The 17,901-nt window shown below is 53.6% G+C and overlaps 2 protein-coding genes across 2 annotated transcripts; one reads left to right on the top strand and one right to left on the bottom strand.

Annotated features, from left to right (window-relative positions):
• Nucleotides 1–1,124: 1,124 nt before the first annotated feature.
• MRPS26 (mitochondrial ribosomal protein S26) lies at nt 1,125–7,796 on the top strand. Its single transcript, XM_074991665.1, has 4 exons — nt 1,125–1,403; nt 3,494–3,631; nt 5,707–5,830; nt 6,776–7,796. The coding sequence occupies exons 1-4, from the start codon at nt 1,192–1,194 to the stop codon at nt 6,905–6,907; spliced, it is 606 nt and encodes a 201-aa protein (XP_074847766.1). The 5' UTR covers nt 1,125–1,191; the 3' UTR covers nt 6,908–7,796.
• A 2,101-nt stretch (nt 7,797–9,897) lies between these two features.
• LOC142011928 (neurophysin 1-like) lies at nt 9,898–15,144 on the bottom strand. The gene is made up of 3 exons (XM_074991664.1): nt 14,978–15,144; nt 10,885–11,089; nt 9,898–10,019 (listed from the first exon to the last, which is right to left on the bottom strand). The coding sequence occupies exons 1-3, from the start codon at nt 15,095–15,097 to the stop codon at nt 9,970–9,972; spliced, it is 375 nt and encodes a 124-aa protein (XP_074847765.1). The 5' UTR covers nt 15,098–15,144; the 3' UTR covers nt 9,898–9,969.
• Nucleotides 15,145–17,901: the final 2,757 nt, after the last annotated feature.

Raw genomic sequence — 17,901 nt, 5'->3', positions numbered from 1 at the left:
GAGAGTACCCAGCACTCAACCCTCCCTTCCAGGAACTGTGCACCCATTACCCAGCCCTGCCCCAGGAACTGCCCCCAAAGTCCCTACCTAGTGTCTGTCCCAGTGCAGTGGCTGCACCTCCCTTGTGGCCCTAGGCCATTGCATGTCATCCCAAACCGCACTCACTGGTCTCCTACGTTGACCTCAGGTAGCTCCGTCTTGCAGCTTGCCCATTGCTGCAGTCCTAGCGCCAGGAAACTGGGATCACTGGACACGTGACCCTGCATGGTGGAGGGCGCTGAGCACTCTGGTTTCTTGTCAAGTGCTGCTGGGACCGATCCTGGTGGGGCAGTGGGTGGCTATTGGGCCCAATCCAAAGGGGGGTGGTGTGGGGGTAACTGTTGCTGCTGGACCCAATCAGGCACTGACCCATTTCTGCGCACACCCCACCTGTTGACTCTGCAGCTGGGGTGGGCGCCTGCCTACCCCACCCTAGTTAGGGCCTTGGTGATGTCACGTGGGTCACAGTTGTGCGCTGATTAGGGCACAAGTGGTCTGCGGGCTGGGACCACTGACCGGGACGATACGGCCCAAGCCTGTGAGTGGCTGAGCCAGGGTCGGGCGGAGGCCGGGTGGGGTGTGCCTGGCGCAGCTCACCCTGTCCTCTGTCACATGTGCCGGCCTCACTTTTGTACAGCTCCTTGCGCTGCTTCTCTCTGAGGAGCAACCGCCACTGGCCCTGGGGGGTGGGGGGGCAGCGAGAGCCAGCTCTGAGCTGTGGGGGAGGTGCAGCAGGTGCCCAGCCCTGAGGGGGTGGGGGGCAAGCTCTGAGCAACGGGGCTTGCCCAGGGGAGGCAGCAGGAGCCCAGCTCTGAGCAATGGGGGACAGGCTGGCCGGGGGGGGGGGGTAGTGGGAGCTTGGCTCGGAGCCGGGGGGCGGGGTAAGTCAGGGGCTGCAGGAGCCTGGTCAGAGCAATGAGACAGGGCGGCAGGTGGGCGTGGCGGGGCTGAGGAGACAGAGACACGGGGCGTGGCCCGGCTCGAGGGGCGGGGCTATCTGCCTTCCCCGTCCCGCCTCCAGCGCTCGGCGTCCCAGAACTACATTTCCCAGCATGCCCCTGACTGACCCCGGGGCACCGCCCGCCGCATCCGCTTCCGGGGGTGGGGTCAGGTGCATGGCGGCGCCCTGCCGGAGGTCGGTCCGGTAGCGCCATGCTGCCCGCGCTGCGCCGCTGCTGGGTCCCGCTGCGCTACTGTCCACCGTCGCCGCTGCTGGTGCCGGCCCGGGGCCGCAAGTCCCGCCACGACCCTCCCGCCAAGTCCAAGGCCGGGCGGCTGAAGGTGCCGCCGCCCGTGGATCCGGCCGAGCTGCTGGTGGTGACCGAGCGCTACCGGCAGTACCGCCTCGTACTGCAGGCGCTCAGGTACCGCCGCGCCAGGACCCCGCTCGTGGCGCCCGGCCCTGCGCTGGTCCCGGCCTGGCCCGGCGGGGTGGTGCTGCCCACGGGCAGAGGGGCGGGGGCTTTGGCTGGGGCCGCAGGCACAGCACGAGGGGCTCAGGGCTGGGGCAGCAGAGTGAGGTGCAGGCTGATGGCTCTGGCTGTGGGCTCGGGGTTGGGCAGAAGGGTCAGGTGAAGGAGGATGGTTTGGGCTGGGGGGTGTAGGCGCTGGGGATGAGGGGTGGAGGTGTGGGTGAAGGTTGAGGGCTCAGGGCTCTGGCTGGGGGTGTAGGCTCTGGGGTGGGCTGGGGGCTCACGGTGGGAGCAGAGGTTCGGCATGCCGGCTGATGGCTCTGGGGTGGGGGCTGGAGTTGAGGGGCAGGGGTGTGTGTTGGATGAGGGCTCTGGCTGAGGGCTCTGGGGTGGGGCTGGAGTTGAGGGGCAGAGGTGTGGGGTGCAGGTTGTAGGCTGGGGATGAGGGGTTTGGGGTGCAGACTGCCCTAGGGAGAGAGGACTATTCCTGGTCGTTCCCTTGGAGCCTTGCATGAGACATCACAGCACACTGCAGCTCCAGCAGGCATAGTGAGGGGAGGGAACCCCCTTCCCCACAGCCAGGGCAGGTTCAAGTTAGGCTGGGTGGGGGCCAGGAAGGGGTCCCTGACAGTGGCAGTTCGGGGCAGTTCTGGATTGGGTGCCATGGCCTTTGGAGCTGGCACCTTCTTGTCAGCGCCTACATGGAGCAGACTGAGGAGGGAACGTCTTCTCTTGTTTATGAAGAGTGTTGAGTTATTCCCTGTAAACACTTGCTATGCTGGAAATGAAATGCTCCAGGGGTAGCTTGGAACGAAGCCGGTGGAAAGCACAAGTGCAGGGAAAGAGGAGCCTTGAGCAGCCTCCAAATGCAGAACGTTCACATCAAACTATTCTGCGTTTGTGGGGTTAATGTCTTCCTCTCTCTAGCGACTTTTGCCTAACTCAGCCCTGCGTGTATCAGCCATTCTGTGCCCTGGGCTGGTTAGGTGAGCACAGTTAACTGTGCCCATCGTTTGGGTTCAGAATGGGATGGCTGGCAGCACTCTTCTGTCCTAGCAGGGCTAGTGCAGCCCTGGGTACCCCATGGGGTCTGGGGAGGAACTAATGCGTTGTGAAAGAGGTGTCAGTTACCTCTCTTTGTCCTTTGTGTCATAGTTGCACTGAGGAGCCCAGGATTAGGCATTAGGGACGCAGCTTGTATGCCCAGGTTAGCCTGGGGCTTTGGTTATTTAGTACCTGACATGCAGCAAGTGGTTGTGAACCAGCTCTGGAATCTCACAGTGGTGCTGTGGCTGCCATAACTTAGGCCTTGCAGACTACCTGTCCCTGCTAGGGATGTTTAAACAGTTAACAGTTTAAATGATAGGGCTTAGCTGGTTAATCATTTAAACCGAGGTCCCACTGCCTGGCCCTGCTGTGGTTGGGGCTGCCCAGTCCACAGCCCCTGGTGGAGTTAACTGCCATGGAGCTGCTCGGGGAGGGGTGCTCCCTTCTCCAGCCCCATCATGGAGCTGCTGTGCTGGGGCCAGCAGGTAGAGGCACAGCTGCAGTAGCTCTGTGCCTGGCCAGTGGGCAGAAACGGTGCTGTATGCAGCCACCCTTCTCCCTTGCAGGCAGCTTGTTAGGCAGCTGTGCAGTCCCACAGCTTTGGGAGAACTTACCTGGGGAGGAGGCAGGGCAGGCTCAGAACATGCCTGTGCTTCCCTCTGTGTGTACCCAGAGAGCAACCAGAGTATAGCCCTTGAATGGGGAATATATTTATATCTGTGTCTGTCACCCCCAAGCAATCCTCTGGTCCCCAGGGAGGGGCAAGGTTGGAAAATGATGAGCGTGATGACTTCTGCTGTAGAAACTAGGGGATGGGGGTGTGCACGGGGCTGGCTTACTTACAGGACCCTTCTAGGAGTGAGAAGGAAAAGTGTGGTGATCAGAATCCCAGTTCTGCTTCAGAAACCCTATGGTGGGGTGCAAGCATTGGTCATTCAGGGAAAAGAACGCTGATGTGACTGCTGTGCCCGGGGCCCCTTTCTCCTCTCTCGCAGGGCAGAGTTCAGGCAAGAGGTGCTGCAGAAGAAGCGTGAGGAGCTCCTGGACAGGGAGTATGGGGAGGAGGCAATGGGGACTCATCGGAAGCTGATGGCATGGAACGATGCTGAGAATGAGCGGCAGCGGAAAAAGAGGTGAGAAGCGACCCTTGGTTCTGCCGGGGAGGGGTGGGGGCTCTGCTTCATTGTGGTGAAACCCTGTAAGATGCCAGAGCTACTCAGAGAGGCTGTGATCTTCCCCTTCTCCCCTGCACCCACCTCCCCAAAAAGGTGGGGATCTTTGGTCTAACTCAGAGAGCACATGGATTCCATATATTCTTGGATCTCGGCCTCTTGTGGCTATGGAGTGTGAGCATCTAGTCCAGTGGTTCTTAACCTTTACTGCAGCCTGCGCCCCTCTGGTTCTCAAAATGTGTTCTCGCACCCCTTATCATAAATGGAGATGGGGGGGCTTATACTCTCTTAAATACATATTAAATACATGTAATATAGTTTTGTTATTATTCACCACAAATACTAGTACAGGAGGCGTGAAAAAATATGCTGGTACTACCCAGAGATGTTGCAGTGTTTTGCTGTGGAAGTAAACTGTGACCAACATGCTAATGGTTAGTGGCTAACTGAATTCAAACAAAGCTGCTGAGCTGCCACGTCGTCATCTGTCCACGTGTCAATATGCTGTGATGTGGTGGTACACGGTGTTTTGTAGTGAGATAATTTCACTACAGTTATCTTAAAAACATGAAAATAATGTTTTTGTTTGTACATTACAGTAATCATTAAATGTATAATGGTAATAAATACATGGGTTTGGTAAAAACAAAGTGGTTGTACTTACATGCCTGTGCTTAATTTGTGTGTTTGATGATTTACCTTGTTTAAAAAAAAAATCTGGCATGTCTGGCACCCCCAGAAAGGGCATCGTGCACCCCAGGTTAAGAACCACTGATTTAGTCTGACCTCCTGTATGACACTGGCCAGAGAATGTCCCAAAACGATTCCTAGAGCAGAGCTTTTTTGAAAAAATGCCCAGTCTTCAACAACTGTCCATCCTGGAGAATCTGCCACAGCCCTTGGTTAAGTTGTTCCAATGGTTAATTGCTCTCACTTTAAAATGTACACCTTTGTCTAGTTGCAGCTTCCATTCATTGTGTCATGTTAACACCTTTCTATGCTAGACTGAGCTCAGCTTTGTCCGGATTGTCTTCGCCTGTCCCACCACGAAGGCAAATCAATGCCACGCTAAGTGCCCTTTCTTAAATATTTGTTCCCCATATGGGTAGACGGTCACTAAGTCACAAACTTACCAAACTGATCATTTCTTTAAAAGGTGACTCCTGAGGTAGGCTAATGGCTTCTGGAACCTTCTACCTCTAGCTTAGAGCCAGCCCTGGCCATGGTATGAAGAGGTGTTGTTAGTGAGCATGAGCAGCTTTGATGTCAGAACGCTTGCTAGCCGGACCAGTGTCCCTCTTCTAACACCAGCAGTCGGCATTGAATGGCTCCTTTGAGGGCTGGATCAGAGAGACAGAAATGTAGTCCCCTTTTGTCTATTACGGACAGGATTAGACTTATGTGTGAAGACACTTTTAAATAGGAGCCCCACTCAAAACCTTTATTTTGTAATACAGGTTGAAGCTCTCTCATCCGTCAACATCCATAGTCCGGTGTAATTTTAATTAGTTGGATGACCACTTATCACGGGTGTGGCCGAGTTTCTCATGTTCCTATACAGTTTTACAGCCACCAGTCCTGGCTCTCAGTGTTCTGTGCTGTTATTAAGCTGTAATTGATGAGACAGGTCCAAAGTGTCAACTCAGCCTGATTTTTCGTGGTGGCCTTGTTGATATGAAATTGATACAGTGAATATGAATTTAAAAATCACCCCTTCTGGTGATCTTCCCCCCTCCCCTTCTTTTTTTTTTTACCCCTACTGTGTTAGTTTTCCTAGGTGGCACAAGGGGGATTTTCATTGTTGTTACCCAAGCCGTCCCGGTTCTGTAAACAGCTAGGACTTCTAGTTCTGTATTGGTCGTGCTGAACCTTTCACCACCCCGTCATCTTTTGGCAGGCCTGTAAGCATCCTGCCTCGCCTTCCACCTCCCATGGGAGAGCTGCAGGCTTCACCTGCACGGTAAATACTTCCTTTTGAGGCTGTGCCTCCCACACTCCTGGCGGGAGCTCACCTTTCTCTTGTGGTTATGTGACAGGGAGGAACGACTCAAAAGAGAGGAGGAAGAATTGCAGAACCAAAAGTTACAAGGAGGCCTCAACCGTGCCAGGATTATGGAAGATTATCTTAAGCGGAAAGAGGCAGAGGTTCTACGGTTGCAGGTACAGAAGGGCTTGGGTTTGGGGGGAGTGAACAGAGCACGTGTTGATTTTGTGAACCTCTCAAGTTGTAACCTGCTGTCTGTTTGGTCCCTGTGGGTTGGTAGTTGAGTGGAGGCACCAGGCTCATGCCCTGGACGGGGAGAAGAGGCATCTGTTGCTCTGTGGCAAACTGCTGCCTTCCCAGCTGCCTAAAGGAGCCCCTTTGATCTTGGGGTGCAATAAGGATGTCCTGTTGGAGAGCAGGCTGGGGAGTAAATTTGGGTGAGAGATGGAATCCGTGTGTTTCTGGGGGTCCTTCCCTGAGAATGTTACAGAACTCTCCATTGCTCCTGAGGCATCCTGAGCCCCTCTAGACGTGGAATGGGGATCTTTGTTGCTGTCTCCAGGAATTATCTTCCGGGTTGAGATCCTCAAAGCTGCTGGAAGAGCCACTCCAGGCCAATATTCCCTCTAATTTTTTCTGTCCGTGGCTGGAATAAATTTTTTTATGAGCTGAGGCATGTGCAGCTGTGTGCCACCACTAGAAATACACGCTGCCCACTGTGGGTGCTCTGTTAATCAGCTGGGCAGCACCTGAATCTCTCCTGGGTGCACACTCAAGTGCTGTGCTTCCAGGGAACACTGCTCCAGGCTCCTTAAATACAAGTTACGAGAGCAGCTGCCCTCTGGCATTAGTCACTGAATGCTCCATGGGGTCTGAATTGAGCCTGGAGTTTGGGTGAGATGCTAAAGGAGATTTTCTGGTGGTGCTTGTTTCACTCTCCAGTTCGTGCTGTTTCATCAGCTCCATGCCTGGTATCAGATCAGGGCAAGTGGAGCATGTCAGAGCTCAGAGCCGTAACTGCTCTGCTATGAAACATGGTCTCGTTCCGCATTTAATGAGCTGCCTTGATGGGCATAAATGTTGCACCTTGAGAGTTGGCTTTCACCTTTCGTTGGTTTTAGGAGGAGGCCAGAAATTTCATCACCCCTGAGAACATGGACCAGCGAATCCAAGAGTGCTTGGATAACCCTCACCACTATAACTTCGCCATCGATAAAGAAGGGCGCGTTGTCAAGCGGACTGTGCCGTCCTAGAGAGTCTTCATCTTAGACGGGAGATTTCCCTGGGCCTTACGTCCAGGAACATGAGAGAGGGCAGCCTGCATACGAGCTGACCATGGAACTTCATTCAGGGAAGCCGCCTTATGGTGCCAGTCCTGATTTTTGCACTGAGAGATCGTCCCCTGTTTCATAGCTCTTGTCCCTTCGCTTTGGGGGGAATTGCTCTTGTCTCTGGAATAAAGGAACTTGTTTTGTACAGCTCAGTAGTTCTTCATTTTTAGGTGTTAGATGTATATTAAACTGCGAGCTGATGCATATTCCATCACTGTAGGGGCTGATGTCCAGACGAGCCTCTACTGGCTCGAGATTATTTCCTGCAAAATATTTTCTAGAGCTCACGGCATTCGCTACTTGTCCTCACCTGTGTAACATGGCTGAATTTTCTTGCTTTCGGCAGGGAAATGTTCGTGAAGCACAGAGTGCATCACTGGTGTTCTATAAATACTTAGCTCATGAGTTCTGGACCCGGGGTTCACCCTATTCTTCCTATGTTGTTAAATGAGAGGCCTGAGTGCTGGAGGGAAAGGTCTCAGGGGCGCAAAGGCTGTGATCCCTATTCTGGATTATTAATGTCTCATTATTGACCTCTGTAACCCTTCCTGTGGCTTGTTTGTCATGTCAAAGGGTGGCCTCTCAGCCATTCACTACTCTGTCTCTCCTGTTCATTGAGAAATTCTTAAGCTGGAGGTTTTGAGCTGACATTTCTCCCCAGGGTTCATGGTCATCTTATTATTGGGGTTCTCCCATCCCCTGGATGCCATGAAATCCCTGATCAAAGCCCTCCTTTTTAAATTGCATAATGGAATCTTTGTGAACAGTAGAAATGACTGGGCACGGTGGAGTTTTCCCTATTTGACAAACAGTGGAAACATTTGTTAATGCCTTTTGTGGAGCTTTTAATTTATTAATATGGATGTATATCAAATTGATTTGCTAGTGTAATATAAAATTGAGACACAACATTTTGACTATCAAAGCACAAGTTTTTACCTTCTGCAGAAAATTTTGGCTCTGCTCTGCATCAAAATGAAATGTTTGCTTTTTCTGTGCGTGTTGGAAGCCACCTTTGGGCTTCCAATGTTCTGGCCTATTTCAACTCTTCTGTTCATCCCATGGGCACCTTTAACCTGTGGCCAGTGAAGTGTCCACTTGGCCAGTTAAAGAGAGTGTTGCTTTTCATTGTCAGGCTGCCATTCGGTGGGTAGAAATCCTTCAGGGTTACGTTTCCTCTGATTACTCTTTAACATAATACAACCTTCTTTTTCCCTGCTCTTTCCTAGCATCGGACTGGCACGGACATTGCTGTTATCGCACAGACAGTCCCATGTGCTCTAAAGTCACAGAATGGCTTTCTGGGTCTTCAGCTTGCACTGATCCTGCTGTTCAGGGAACATCCCTGGGAGGCTGGGTAAAATTGTGACCATGGGACTTCTTGATGACAAACGAATGAAGACACAGGCGGTCCTAGGGGCTTATAGAGATCCCTGGCACCAGGGGTATACTTATGAGTACACCAAAGGGTGGTCTATAAGGTTGCTTTCAAAAGCTAGTAGCCGTATTGTCATAATCAATGTAAAATGGACAATATTTAAGGAGCCATGTGTCTGTACTAACAATTCTGCTCTTAAAGGCAGGGAGGTGAGACCAGTCCCCAAGAAGAAGGCAATAAACTCTTACTGCTCTCTCTGAGCCGGTGGGCATTGTGCAGTGTCTGCTGTGCAATGAATTCCTGCTTGCACATTGCCCCAAATGCTAATCAAGGAATTGTGAAGTCAAGGAGAGATCGATCTGTGGGGGGAAAAAGCAGCCAGCAGGGGGCATCTGGTTCCCAAGTCAGGACTTAACAGCTTGTGGGGATATGGCTGGGAGTGGAGGGCCAACATGCACCCTGGATTCTGACAGCAAGGGGCATGTTGTGTCTCAGGAAAGGGGGATCCCAGCCAGGCCTGGCTCTATAGGGCTGAGGACAGTATTACCTCAGGCAGGAGATTGGTTCCAGTTCTTCCTGCTATTGCTCCTATCTCTGTACTTGCTAACGACACTGCGGCTTGGTTTCTCTACACACTTTCCTCAGTGGTGTGCGTTCACCAAAGCAGGGTGGAAGTGGAGCTGGTATGCTGGGGCAGGGGTGGCCAACTAGTTAGTGACTAAGAGCCAAAACAGCTGTGGCTAGAGTACAAAGAGTCGCACGTGTATATAAAAATAAGTGTGTAATACATGGCTCAATACCCTCCCCCCTCCAGCGCCAGGCACCCCCACCACCCCGCTCTCACCCAATGTGCCCACCCCTCGCCCAGTGCCTGGGTCTCACCAGAGCCACGGCCGCCGCACCCATGGGCTTCTCCCTCCAGGCGCTGTCGTGCGTGCGCAGAGCAGCCGTGACCAGTCCGAGCGTGCGGCTCGGAGTAAGAGCCAGATTTCGTTGGTCAAAGAGCTGCGTGCGGCTTGAGATTGTGGTTTGGCCATCCCTGCGCTCGGCTTTTTGGGGCAGGGTGGCTCCGAACACTGAGTGATCAGGGGACATGGGCTGGATACTCCAGCAATCCTTGGAGGGCTTGAGGACTGGGTGTGCATGTTGCTCCGGGGCCCTCTGTAAGCGTGTGGTGTGGGGGGGTGTTACCCAGGGTCAGTGGTGTCAGGGAGCTGCCTCCCAAACCTGGGTTGCCTGGAAACACCACAAAAACCCCCAGGCTGGTCCTGAGCCACCTGCTTAGCTAAAACGCTGACGTTCCTTCCCGCTGTCAGCCCAGCTGTTGGAAAAAAAAAATCTGCCCAGCTTGAAGGAGGGGTTTGGCTGCGAGTCCCAGCTGTGCAGACAGGGAAGTTGGTGAGTTTGTTACAAAGCCAGAGGGAAAATAAAAAGCAACAGAAGGGGGTTTTGGTACAAGTTTTATTTCTAGCCGGCAGCTCATTTAAATGACTGCTGAGACACAGTGGGGCCACCTTGAATACATCCCGTTGGACTGGCTTCTGGCCTCGCACGGCTTCGTAGATGGCAAATCTTTTGGTGTCATCCCTCCTGCACAGCCAGCGGACTAGGAAAACAGCGATTCTTGGTCGCAGGCTGAGTCCGTCAGGCAGCCCTCTGAAGAGAAACAGGAACATGTCCAAGGGAGCCGCGCACAAACGGGGCCACTGTGGTTCTGTATCGCTATGCTGGGTAACACCCCAGGCCAGATCCTCAGCTGGGGTAAACCCGGGAGCTGCATGGAAGATGTTGCTACTGCCCCAAGATACACCCCCAGAGGGTCAGACCTAAGGTGGGGGGGAGGGGGGACATGCTGCATTTCCAGCAGAACTGAGAGTTTTTGTAAACTATTCCACTGGGTGAATTTCGGGTCTGTGAACTGGGTTTGGCTTGCTGCGATGCTACTGCTACCCTTGCCTGAGGCAACAATGGCCAGGGCCCAGCTAAGTGAGACTTCTCTGGGAAAGGAGGAAAGTGGCAGAACTGCCACCACTGTTTGCTTCCCCACTTCTCTGGCCACAAATATCACACCCTGAGCACTAGAGAATGGTCCCTGCCAGCCTTTGCGGAGCTCTTGCCAGTGGTGTCCGCGTCAGGGTTGACATAACACTGCTGCTGCACGCCAGCTGAAGATCTCCACGTGCTTTGCAAACCTCAGCCAGCGCAGCTGTGAGGCTGATGGTGTAATTCTCCTTACTGTTCTGATGGGGAAACCGAGGCACAAAGGGGTTAAGCTGCTGGCCAGAGTTCCTCAGGCAGTCTGTAGCAGAGGCAAGGATAAAGCTCGCATCTACTAAGTCCTCCCTTCGCATCCTGTCTCTTAACCACAAGGCGCCCTGTCCTCCTCGTGCTAAAAGTGCATGGGAGCATTGAGTGTCAACATGAAATGTTACTTCAGCAGCTGTAAATTGGTGGGGGCGGGGGAGAGATTGTGCAGTTACTAGGGAGCAGGGGTTAAAATCGCAATGAAGTTCTTGCTCACCGTTATTACAGCAGATCCCAGGGGCTGCACAGGTGCCACCGTTGGGCCCGCACGGCTTCCTGCCAGACTCACAGGGCGTCGGCAGGTAATTCTCTTCCTGGCATCGCAGGGTTTCAGAAGTACCAAAGTAGCATCCCAGCTCCGCTCCACAGCAGATGCTAGGGCCAAAGCAGTGGCCTTTATTCCTAGGCCCACAGGCAATGCACTGCGGGAGGAGAGAAATTCAAAGGTGGGTTGACAGTGAAAACCACGCCCTGAGCCAAAGCCAGCCACGGTGCTGTGCCCTGAGCCCTTAGCCTGGTGTCTCTCTGCTGCCTGTGCCAGTATAGACAGAACAACTTTGCACTCAGCTCAGGCAGTGCTCTTTGGTTCTAGTCCTCACTAAGACGTGAAATGTTCTCTTGGGATCTCGGTGTGGAACTCAGCGTGCAGGGGGATGAAACGTTCTCTGGAGGGCTCACGCCCCCAGGAAGTAAAACAGACTGGAAAATAACCAGCGCACCCGCTGCCAACTGAAATTGACCAGTGGGGCATGCTGGGGGGCGGGGGGAAGGTTGATGAAAACAAAACCTGTAAGGATAAAAGATCATTTTGGCTTATGATAGTGTCTTTTAACAATTGCTAGCTGGCCGCAGAAGGCATTATTTAGAAACGTAACGTGTGGACAGTGCTACTTTAATAAACAGGTGAAACCATTCTGACCAAATCGGCCTCCACTAACCTGGGTGCCATTCCTCTGCATGCAGCTGTGTTTGTTACATCGCGTGTAATGCCTGTTAGAGTACTCAGCTACGCTTGCTGGGCTGGGTCTCCTAGTGTATTCAGTGTATCTCTTTTACTCCGCTCAGTGGTTAGCTGCACTCGCAGCTCACCCGGGCTCCAGGTAGCTTATGAGTTTGATGGGCAAGTCCTCATGTCATGCCTGAGGATCTGTGCCCGAAGGAGTAGCTGCGGTTATGAGGTCTACAAAACATCCCTGCCTTTATGTGTCAGGTCAGACTTCAGTTTCACAGCAGCCCTAGCCCCGGTGCTCAGAAGGAGCCAGACCCTATGACTGGAACAAGGAGTTCATTAGCTAGGACAAGGGATGCTTTGAAGAGCCAGTACAGAATGCACCTCAGAGGAATGAATATAGACCTGCCCTTACCCAAAGGTTCAGACTCTGCTTTGAGTTGTGCCTTTGCAACCTCGTTTGCTGCAGTTGCCCAGATTTAACAGAGAGCAGCATTTCATCCTATCATTTTAATACCGCCACGGTCGCTGGGTGCTTTGCTTGAATTGAACCCAGTGGTTCCCAACCTTTTCACTAACCCATCACACGTCAGTGGTTCAAACAATTCCAGGGCTCGCCCACTTTTTTCAGCTGAATCAATTGCTCAGAAACATCACATTTACTTACATTTACTCTGGTTACGGTCTTACTAGAGAGATCTGCAGCATAGCAGTGCATACAACAAGCTAAACAAGGATCGAATGCATTAATGTTTCAAATCCACCACAGCACACATAGTCTCCAACAGGTTAAAAAAAACCAGGTAGGCGAGTGAAGGTGCGTCAGGCTGGAGGTGTCGAGTAACAGCTGAAAATTTCAGCCAGTACTTAGTTACTCGTGCATGGGGAGGAGTCAGCATTTACTCTGTGTCCCAGCTGTAACAGGCTCCCTCCCTCTTTCCTTGCCACAGCAGAGGGAGGAGACCAGCACTTCAGATGCTTCCTGGCACCAGTGGTCTGCTGCAGGGCTGGGCTTTCCCCCTTGCAGCGGCTCTGCAAGCAGCCACTGCAGTGGGGAAATTGACCAACCCTGCGCCAGCTGGGACTCAGGCAGCCTTGCTGCTTGAGCCAAAGCTGGTTTGGAGGCTTCACTTTCCCCCTCCCCCGCACACCTTAGCTCTGCAAAGAGCCACAAGGAGGGGAAATTGGTGAAATTTCCCAGCATGCTTGGACAGCTTTCACAGCACACCAAAGTGTTGCACCACCCTGTTGAAAAACTGCTGATCTAACCAGGGCAAATGGAGTCCCTCCACGCGCAAGGTGGGGCCTTCGCTGGCATCGCTGACGCAGTGGCCTCCTGCTGTAGGGAACTATCACTCCAGAATGTTTTGCTTCCCTTGGAGGCATTTGATTAAAGGCTGTTACAGGGCATAGGATTCCGTTTGTTCCCTTTGTTTCCTGTTCCACAGTGTAGCTGATGGAGGAGCTACTGTCTCCTCTCACATACAGGACATAGGGTCTGGCCATACTGACTGGCTCAGAAGAGGATCAGTACGATGGGAGAAGGTCAGAATGGCTGCAGGCCTGGTCTCCTGCAGCCTCTCCCATGCCTGTGCCGCGGGAGTGGAGGGGCAGCAGGAGGAACAGAGCAGAGCACTGAAAACTCGACTCAGCCAGCGACTGCTCCTTATGTTGCCCATGCTCCATTCTCCCAAAGCCAGTGCTCAGTGACAAGTGACTTGGAGCTGAGTCAGGAAGCGTCAGCCTCCTCTTCCCATCTGCGTGGGCTCCCACCGCAGGGGTGCCGAGAGCACAGGAGAGAATCTTCTCTGCTGTTTGCTCTGAGGCGTCACAGGCCTCCCTTCCTCCTCATTCGCAGCCACTGCGAGCAGAGTTGCAGGGAAAGGACTGTGCTTGCTCGTGCTCAGTCATTCTGGGGGAATAGGTCAGACCTGTGAGGGGCTGGCACATGCTCAGTGTGGATGGCCTCTTCCAAGAATCTAGCTGCCAAACTCTCAACACATCTCTATGAAGTAAGTGCAGAGGCTTGGCACATGGCCACGTGTGAGTGGTTTATTCCACGGGGTAGGCAAAAGGCACATCCCTGAGCCCAGGGCAACCCCCGACTCCCAAATTTCAGGCCCCAGTACCAAAGAATGGAGTTGCTGGAGCACCTCAGCAGAATGAAGGTAAAATTTCTTTCTTTCTTTTTTTTTAAAGTGGGCAAACCAATGTGTGCTCCTCCCGGCTGGTTTAGCCGCATCTTTCAAAAGCCGGTCTAGGCGGAGGCAGCCACCCAGCATGGTACATTTCAAACCAAGCAGTTGGCAAAGGTCTAAGAAACTGAAAACATAAACCTGTGCAGGGAACTCTTGGACAACCTTCAAACACATGCAGCTCACAGTCCTGCCTGTAAGGCAATCTGGTACAGACAGCTAGAAGTGTAAGATTAGTTACAGGTCACTACTATGCGAGCTATCTGATGTTCTCAGTACAGCTGGGCTGCTAATTGCAGTACACTTGTGCCTGGAAAAGTGGCTTGAAATGGGACCCAGTTGTGCCAGGTGCGTGCACGCACGCACGCACACACACACGCACACACAGAGTAATGCCAGCCTCAGCCCCAGAGGGTTTATATTGTATAAAGCCAGGACGGCTAGCTGGTGCATAGATGGGAAACCGAGGCACAGAGCAATGACAGGCCTTACCCAAGAGCACATAAGGCATCTATATTAGAGCTGGACCTTGAATCAAGATCTCCTGCCTCCCTTTCATTCTCCAGCCAAAGCCCGAACCCCAAGACCAAAGCCGAAAAGTCTGTCTGCTTAACACACCTCTGCCAAAGGGCTTGGGGGTGTTCCACTATGTTTTAAACAGACTTTCAGCTTCAGCTGCACAGGTAATGTAGCCTCTAAAAAGGTCCCAACAATTGCGAACTTGCAGTTTGCTACAGCCCAGGCATTTGGCACACACTGTAGTCTGTGTTTCCTTTGCTGGCTGGACCTTGAGTCAAAAGCCACCGGAATGCAGGGCAGGGGACAGGAAGAGAAGGCGGACTTGGTAATTAAAGTTAGTTAATGCTTGTCCTGGCTCTCGGTCAAAGCTTGCCAAAATTCACAGCCCAGCTGTGTGCCAGGCAGTGCTGAGCCAGAGCGTGGCCGCTCGTGGGGCAGTGCAGGGCTGCAAGACATATACATGTCTGGTTGCTGGAGGTTCGCCCCTTGCCAGCAAGCCGCCACTTCCCATGCACTCACTGTGATCCCTTTGGGCCGAAGGATAGAGCTGGGGCGGGGTATCAGTATGGGCCCATCACACTGTCAATGAGAGGCCTTGCCCCCTCCCTGCCCTCATTTTGCCCTGATAGCCGGAACGCATCCCGTACCTTTCTGACATCCAGGTCCAGGACGGATCGCTTCCCTCCGATGGGGCAGTTCTGGATGTAACAGGCCGAGGAGAGAGCCAGGAGCCACAGGACGCAGAGGGCGACGGCGTTGTGAGACATGGCGGCTGCTGACCCTGCTTTGCTTGCGAGCGGCTCAGAAAAGCCTCCCCCCGGTGTTGTCTTCGCTCCACCCAGGGTGCCTGTATATATAGCGCCTGCGGCAGCTACTTCCCCACACCACCACCGCTGTCCCTCATTTCCCTAAAGACCACAAGGTATTGCCTGCCACACCGGCTGGCCCTGCTAATAATCTCGGGTCAAGGATGTGAGGGCAGCAAAGACGGAGTCATTTGCGTCTTGGCACTTAGTCCACACAGGGCGAGACATGAGTTGACGTCTAAGCGTTTCCTGTAATTGACCGCCTGTCGAGGCTGCTGGGAGGCCGCGAGCGGCGCCGGAGGGGTCCTCGCCTTCCCTTGAAGTGTGGCAGACCCCCCACTTTGCTCCTGTTAGTCCAGTACCTTCTAACAACTACAGTTCTTCACAGGGACCTAAAGCTCCCCTCTGCTACCACCAGGCAGTGCTTCGGCTGCTTCTGGGGTAGAAAGCAGCCGCTGCTTGGTGGGGTGTAGCAACGTAACCCAACGCGCTAGACCAGCAGAGGTGGCATGCTGTGTGCCAGGGTCAGAAGAGGGGGCGTTGACATGGGTCGCATATAGTCCCCATCCCTGCCCCCCACCCCAGGTAGCATTGACCCAGGACGCAACGTTCTTGTCATCAGCATCATGGGGTCATAAATGATCACCAGTAACTGGTTGTTCACCTCTCCTCCAGCTGCCAGCACCCCCTGCTGGGTCAGGCCACTCAGCCCGACTGCTGCCTCCAGACAGGGCCTCCCCCTGGGCAAGCAAGGCCTCTCCTATTCCCAGTGGAGCTGGCTGTGACCCCTCCCCTGAGGGCAGGAGGCCACGAGGCTGAGGCAGTGGGCGAAAGGTGTTGGCCAGGACCCCCCCCGCTGCAGGCCAATTACCAGCTGCAGCCCTTAGCCACCGAGTGGGACCTGCATCCCCCAGCACCCCGTTGACTTGAGCCCAGAGGGCGCATCGCCCGCACTCAGCAGGGACTGGGCTCGGCTGGCCATGGTCTGGGCACGCTTACCTTGCATACAGCAGAGTCCCGCAGATGGGGCACCGGCTTCGTGCTCCGATGGGGGCCATGCAGCTGGGGCTGTGGCTGGCCCTGTGCTCCCACTGGGGCTCCGATCCCCTTCCCTGCTGCACTGGGGGAAGTGGGAGGGTCGGGGCTGAGCTCCCGCTGGTGTGCAGCCCCAAATCAGCTCGTGCCGTGAGTGGCACCATGCCAGGGACTGCCGGCCTCTGCTCTCAGGTCTCAGACACCAGGCCCATAGCCAAATTAATGCCCTCAGAAGAACAGCTGCAGTTTAGAGACCACACAAACATTGTGCCTTAACCCAGGCGTGAGCAAACTTTTTAGATCAGGCCCTCGCTTTTCATCCCTTCCATTAGCACACCCCCTGCCTGCCTAATGTAACCCAAACCGAAGGAAATTTCAGTTATGTTCATTTAAAAAAATAAAGAAATAAACCCTTTTGGCCCGTGGAAGAACATAAATCTGTAGCATGGCAAAAACGTGACAAATGGGTGTCTGCATGGGAATACACAGACATAAAACCAGTACCAGAGTTCAACATTTTTAATGTGCTGGCGCAGCCTGAGACTCAGCAGCTGACTGTGCTGCGCCCCCTCCCCCATGAAATTTCATGCCCCTCCCCTGCCCACAAAGGGGCCCACTCCTCCCTTAGTACACCCCTGGCTTAACCTATGTGCCACCATGGCTATTGTCTCTGTCCCAGAATGCAGGCTCCGGTGCATTTCAAACTGGGCCTTGCGGCAAAACAGACAAGAAAGCAATGGTCCCGCTAAGCTTTTACAGCCTCTTCAGGATTTTTTTCCCACCCATGTGTGGAATAATTTTATGCGCGCCAAAGCATATGTGAATGTGCCTCACCAAGCAGACCAAGACCAAAAAAAAAAACCTACCTGGAGGAGCTCTGCTAATCATCTGGTCAGCTTACAGGGACACTGCAGACAGGCTCTCATTTTTGCTCTATACCAGTTTTCTTTTTTCTTAAGTGACCCCCCCCCCCCAAGCCCCACCGAGCAATCCCAGTGAAATGGCAGAGTTTGGCTGAACAAACAGACCCAACCACCAAGAAGCTACCGAGCAATTCCAGCAGGAAATACCAAGGCAGCGAACCCTTGTCGTGGGGGGTTCACGCTGAATGGCGGCTGAGCACCGTTTCCCCCTGCGTGTCCCAAACAGCTGATCAGGGCAGTGGCAGAGATGGGCTATAGCCCCAAAAACGCTAAGCCTGGGCCAAGGTCAGTAAAGCCGGGTAGGTCAGGCAGGCGCTGGCCTGTGAGGAAAGGAAGGACGTGTGTGTGTGTGTGTGTGTGTGTGTGTGTGTGTAAAACCACCTAGTGCTCAGGTGTGAACTTAGCATTTGGGAAACCTGCATTCACTACCCTGTGCTGCTCCATCCATCCTCTTTGCCCAAGGGCAAATTGCTTCACCTGCCCTTGGGTGGGCGGGGCGGGGCGTAAGCTTGCTAACTCAGGTCCCGGAGCGGCCCCAGCAGTGTGGCTTTTAGCCCAGTTTGTATAAGCCCAGCTGCACCCTGGGCACCTAGCCCCGTACTGAAGCATGTGCTGCTGTACCATCATTGCTCCCATACTGGTGCTGGCTAGATCCCATAGTTCGTGTAGGGCGTGAGCTTACGCTGTTGTCACCCTCTGGGATTGCAGCCAGGACAAGCTTAGGTGCTCTGTGCCATGTTTTCCCATCAGTGCAAGGAGGATAAGAGCACGGCCGGCTTTGGCAGGTAAATAGGTTGGCAATTGAGA

The sequence above is a fragment of the Carettochelys insculpta genome, chromosome 4 (assembly GCF_033958435.1).
Source record: "Carettochelys insculpta isolate YL-2023 chromosome 4, ASM3395843v1, whole genome shotgun sequence".
Lineage (NCBI taxonomy): Eukaryota > Metazoa > Chordata > Testudines > Carettochelyidae > Carettochelys > Carettochelys insculpta.
Note: the sequence above shows the minus strand (reverse complement) of the source record. Positions and strands in the feature narration are given on the sequence as shown.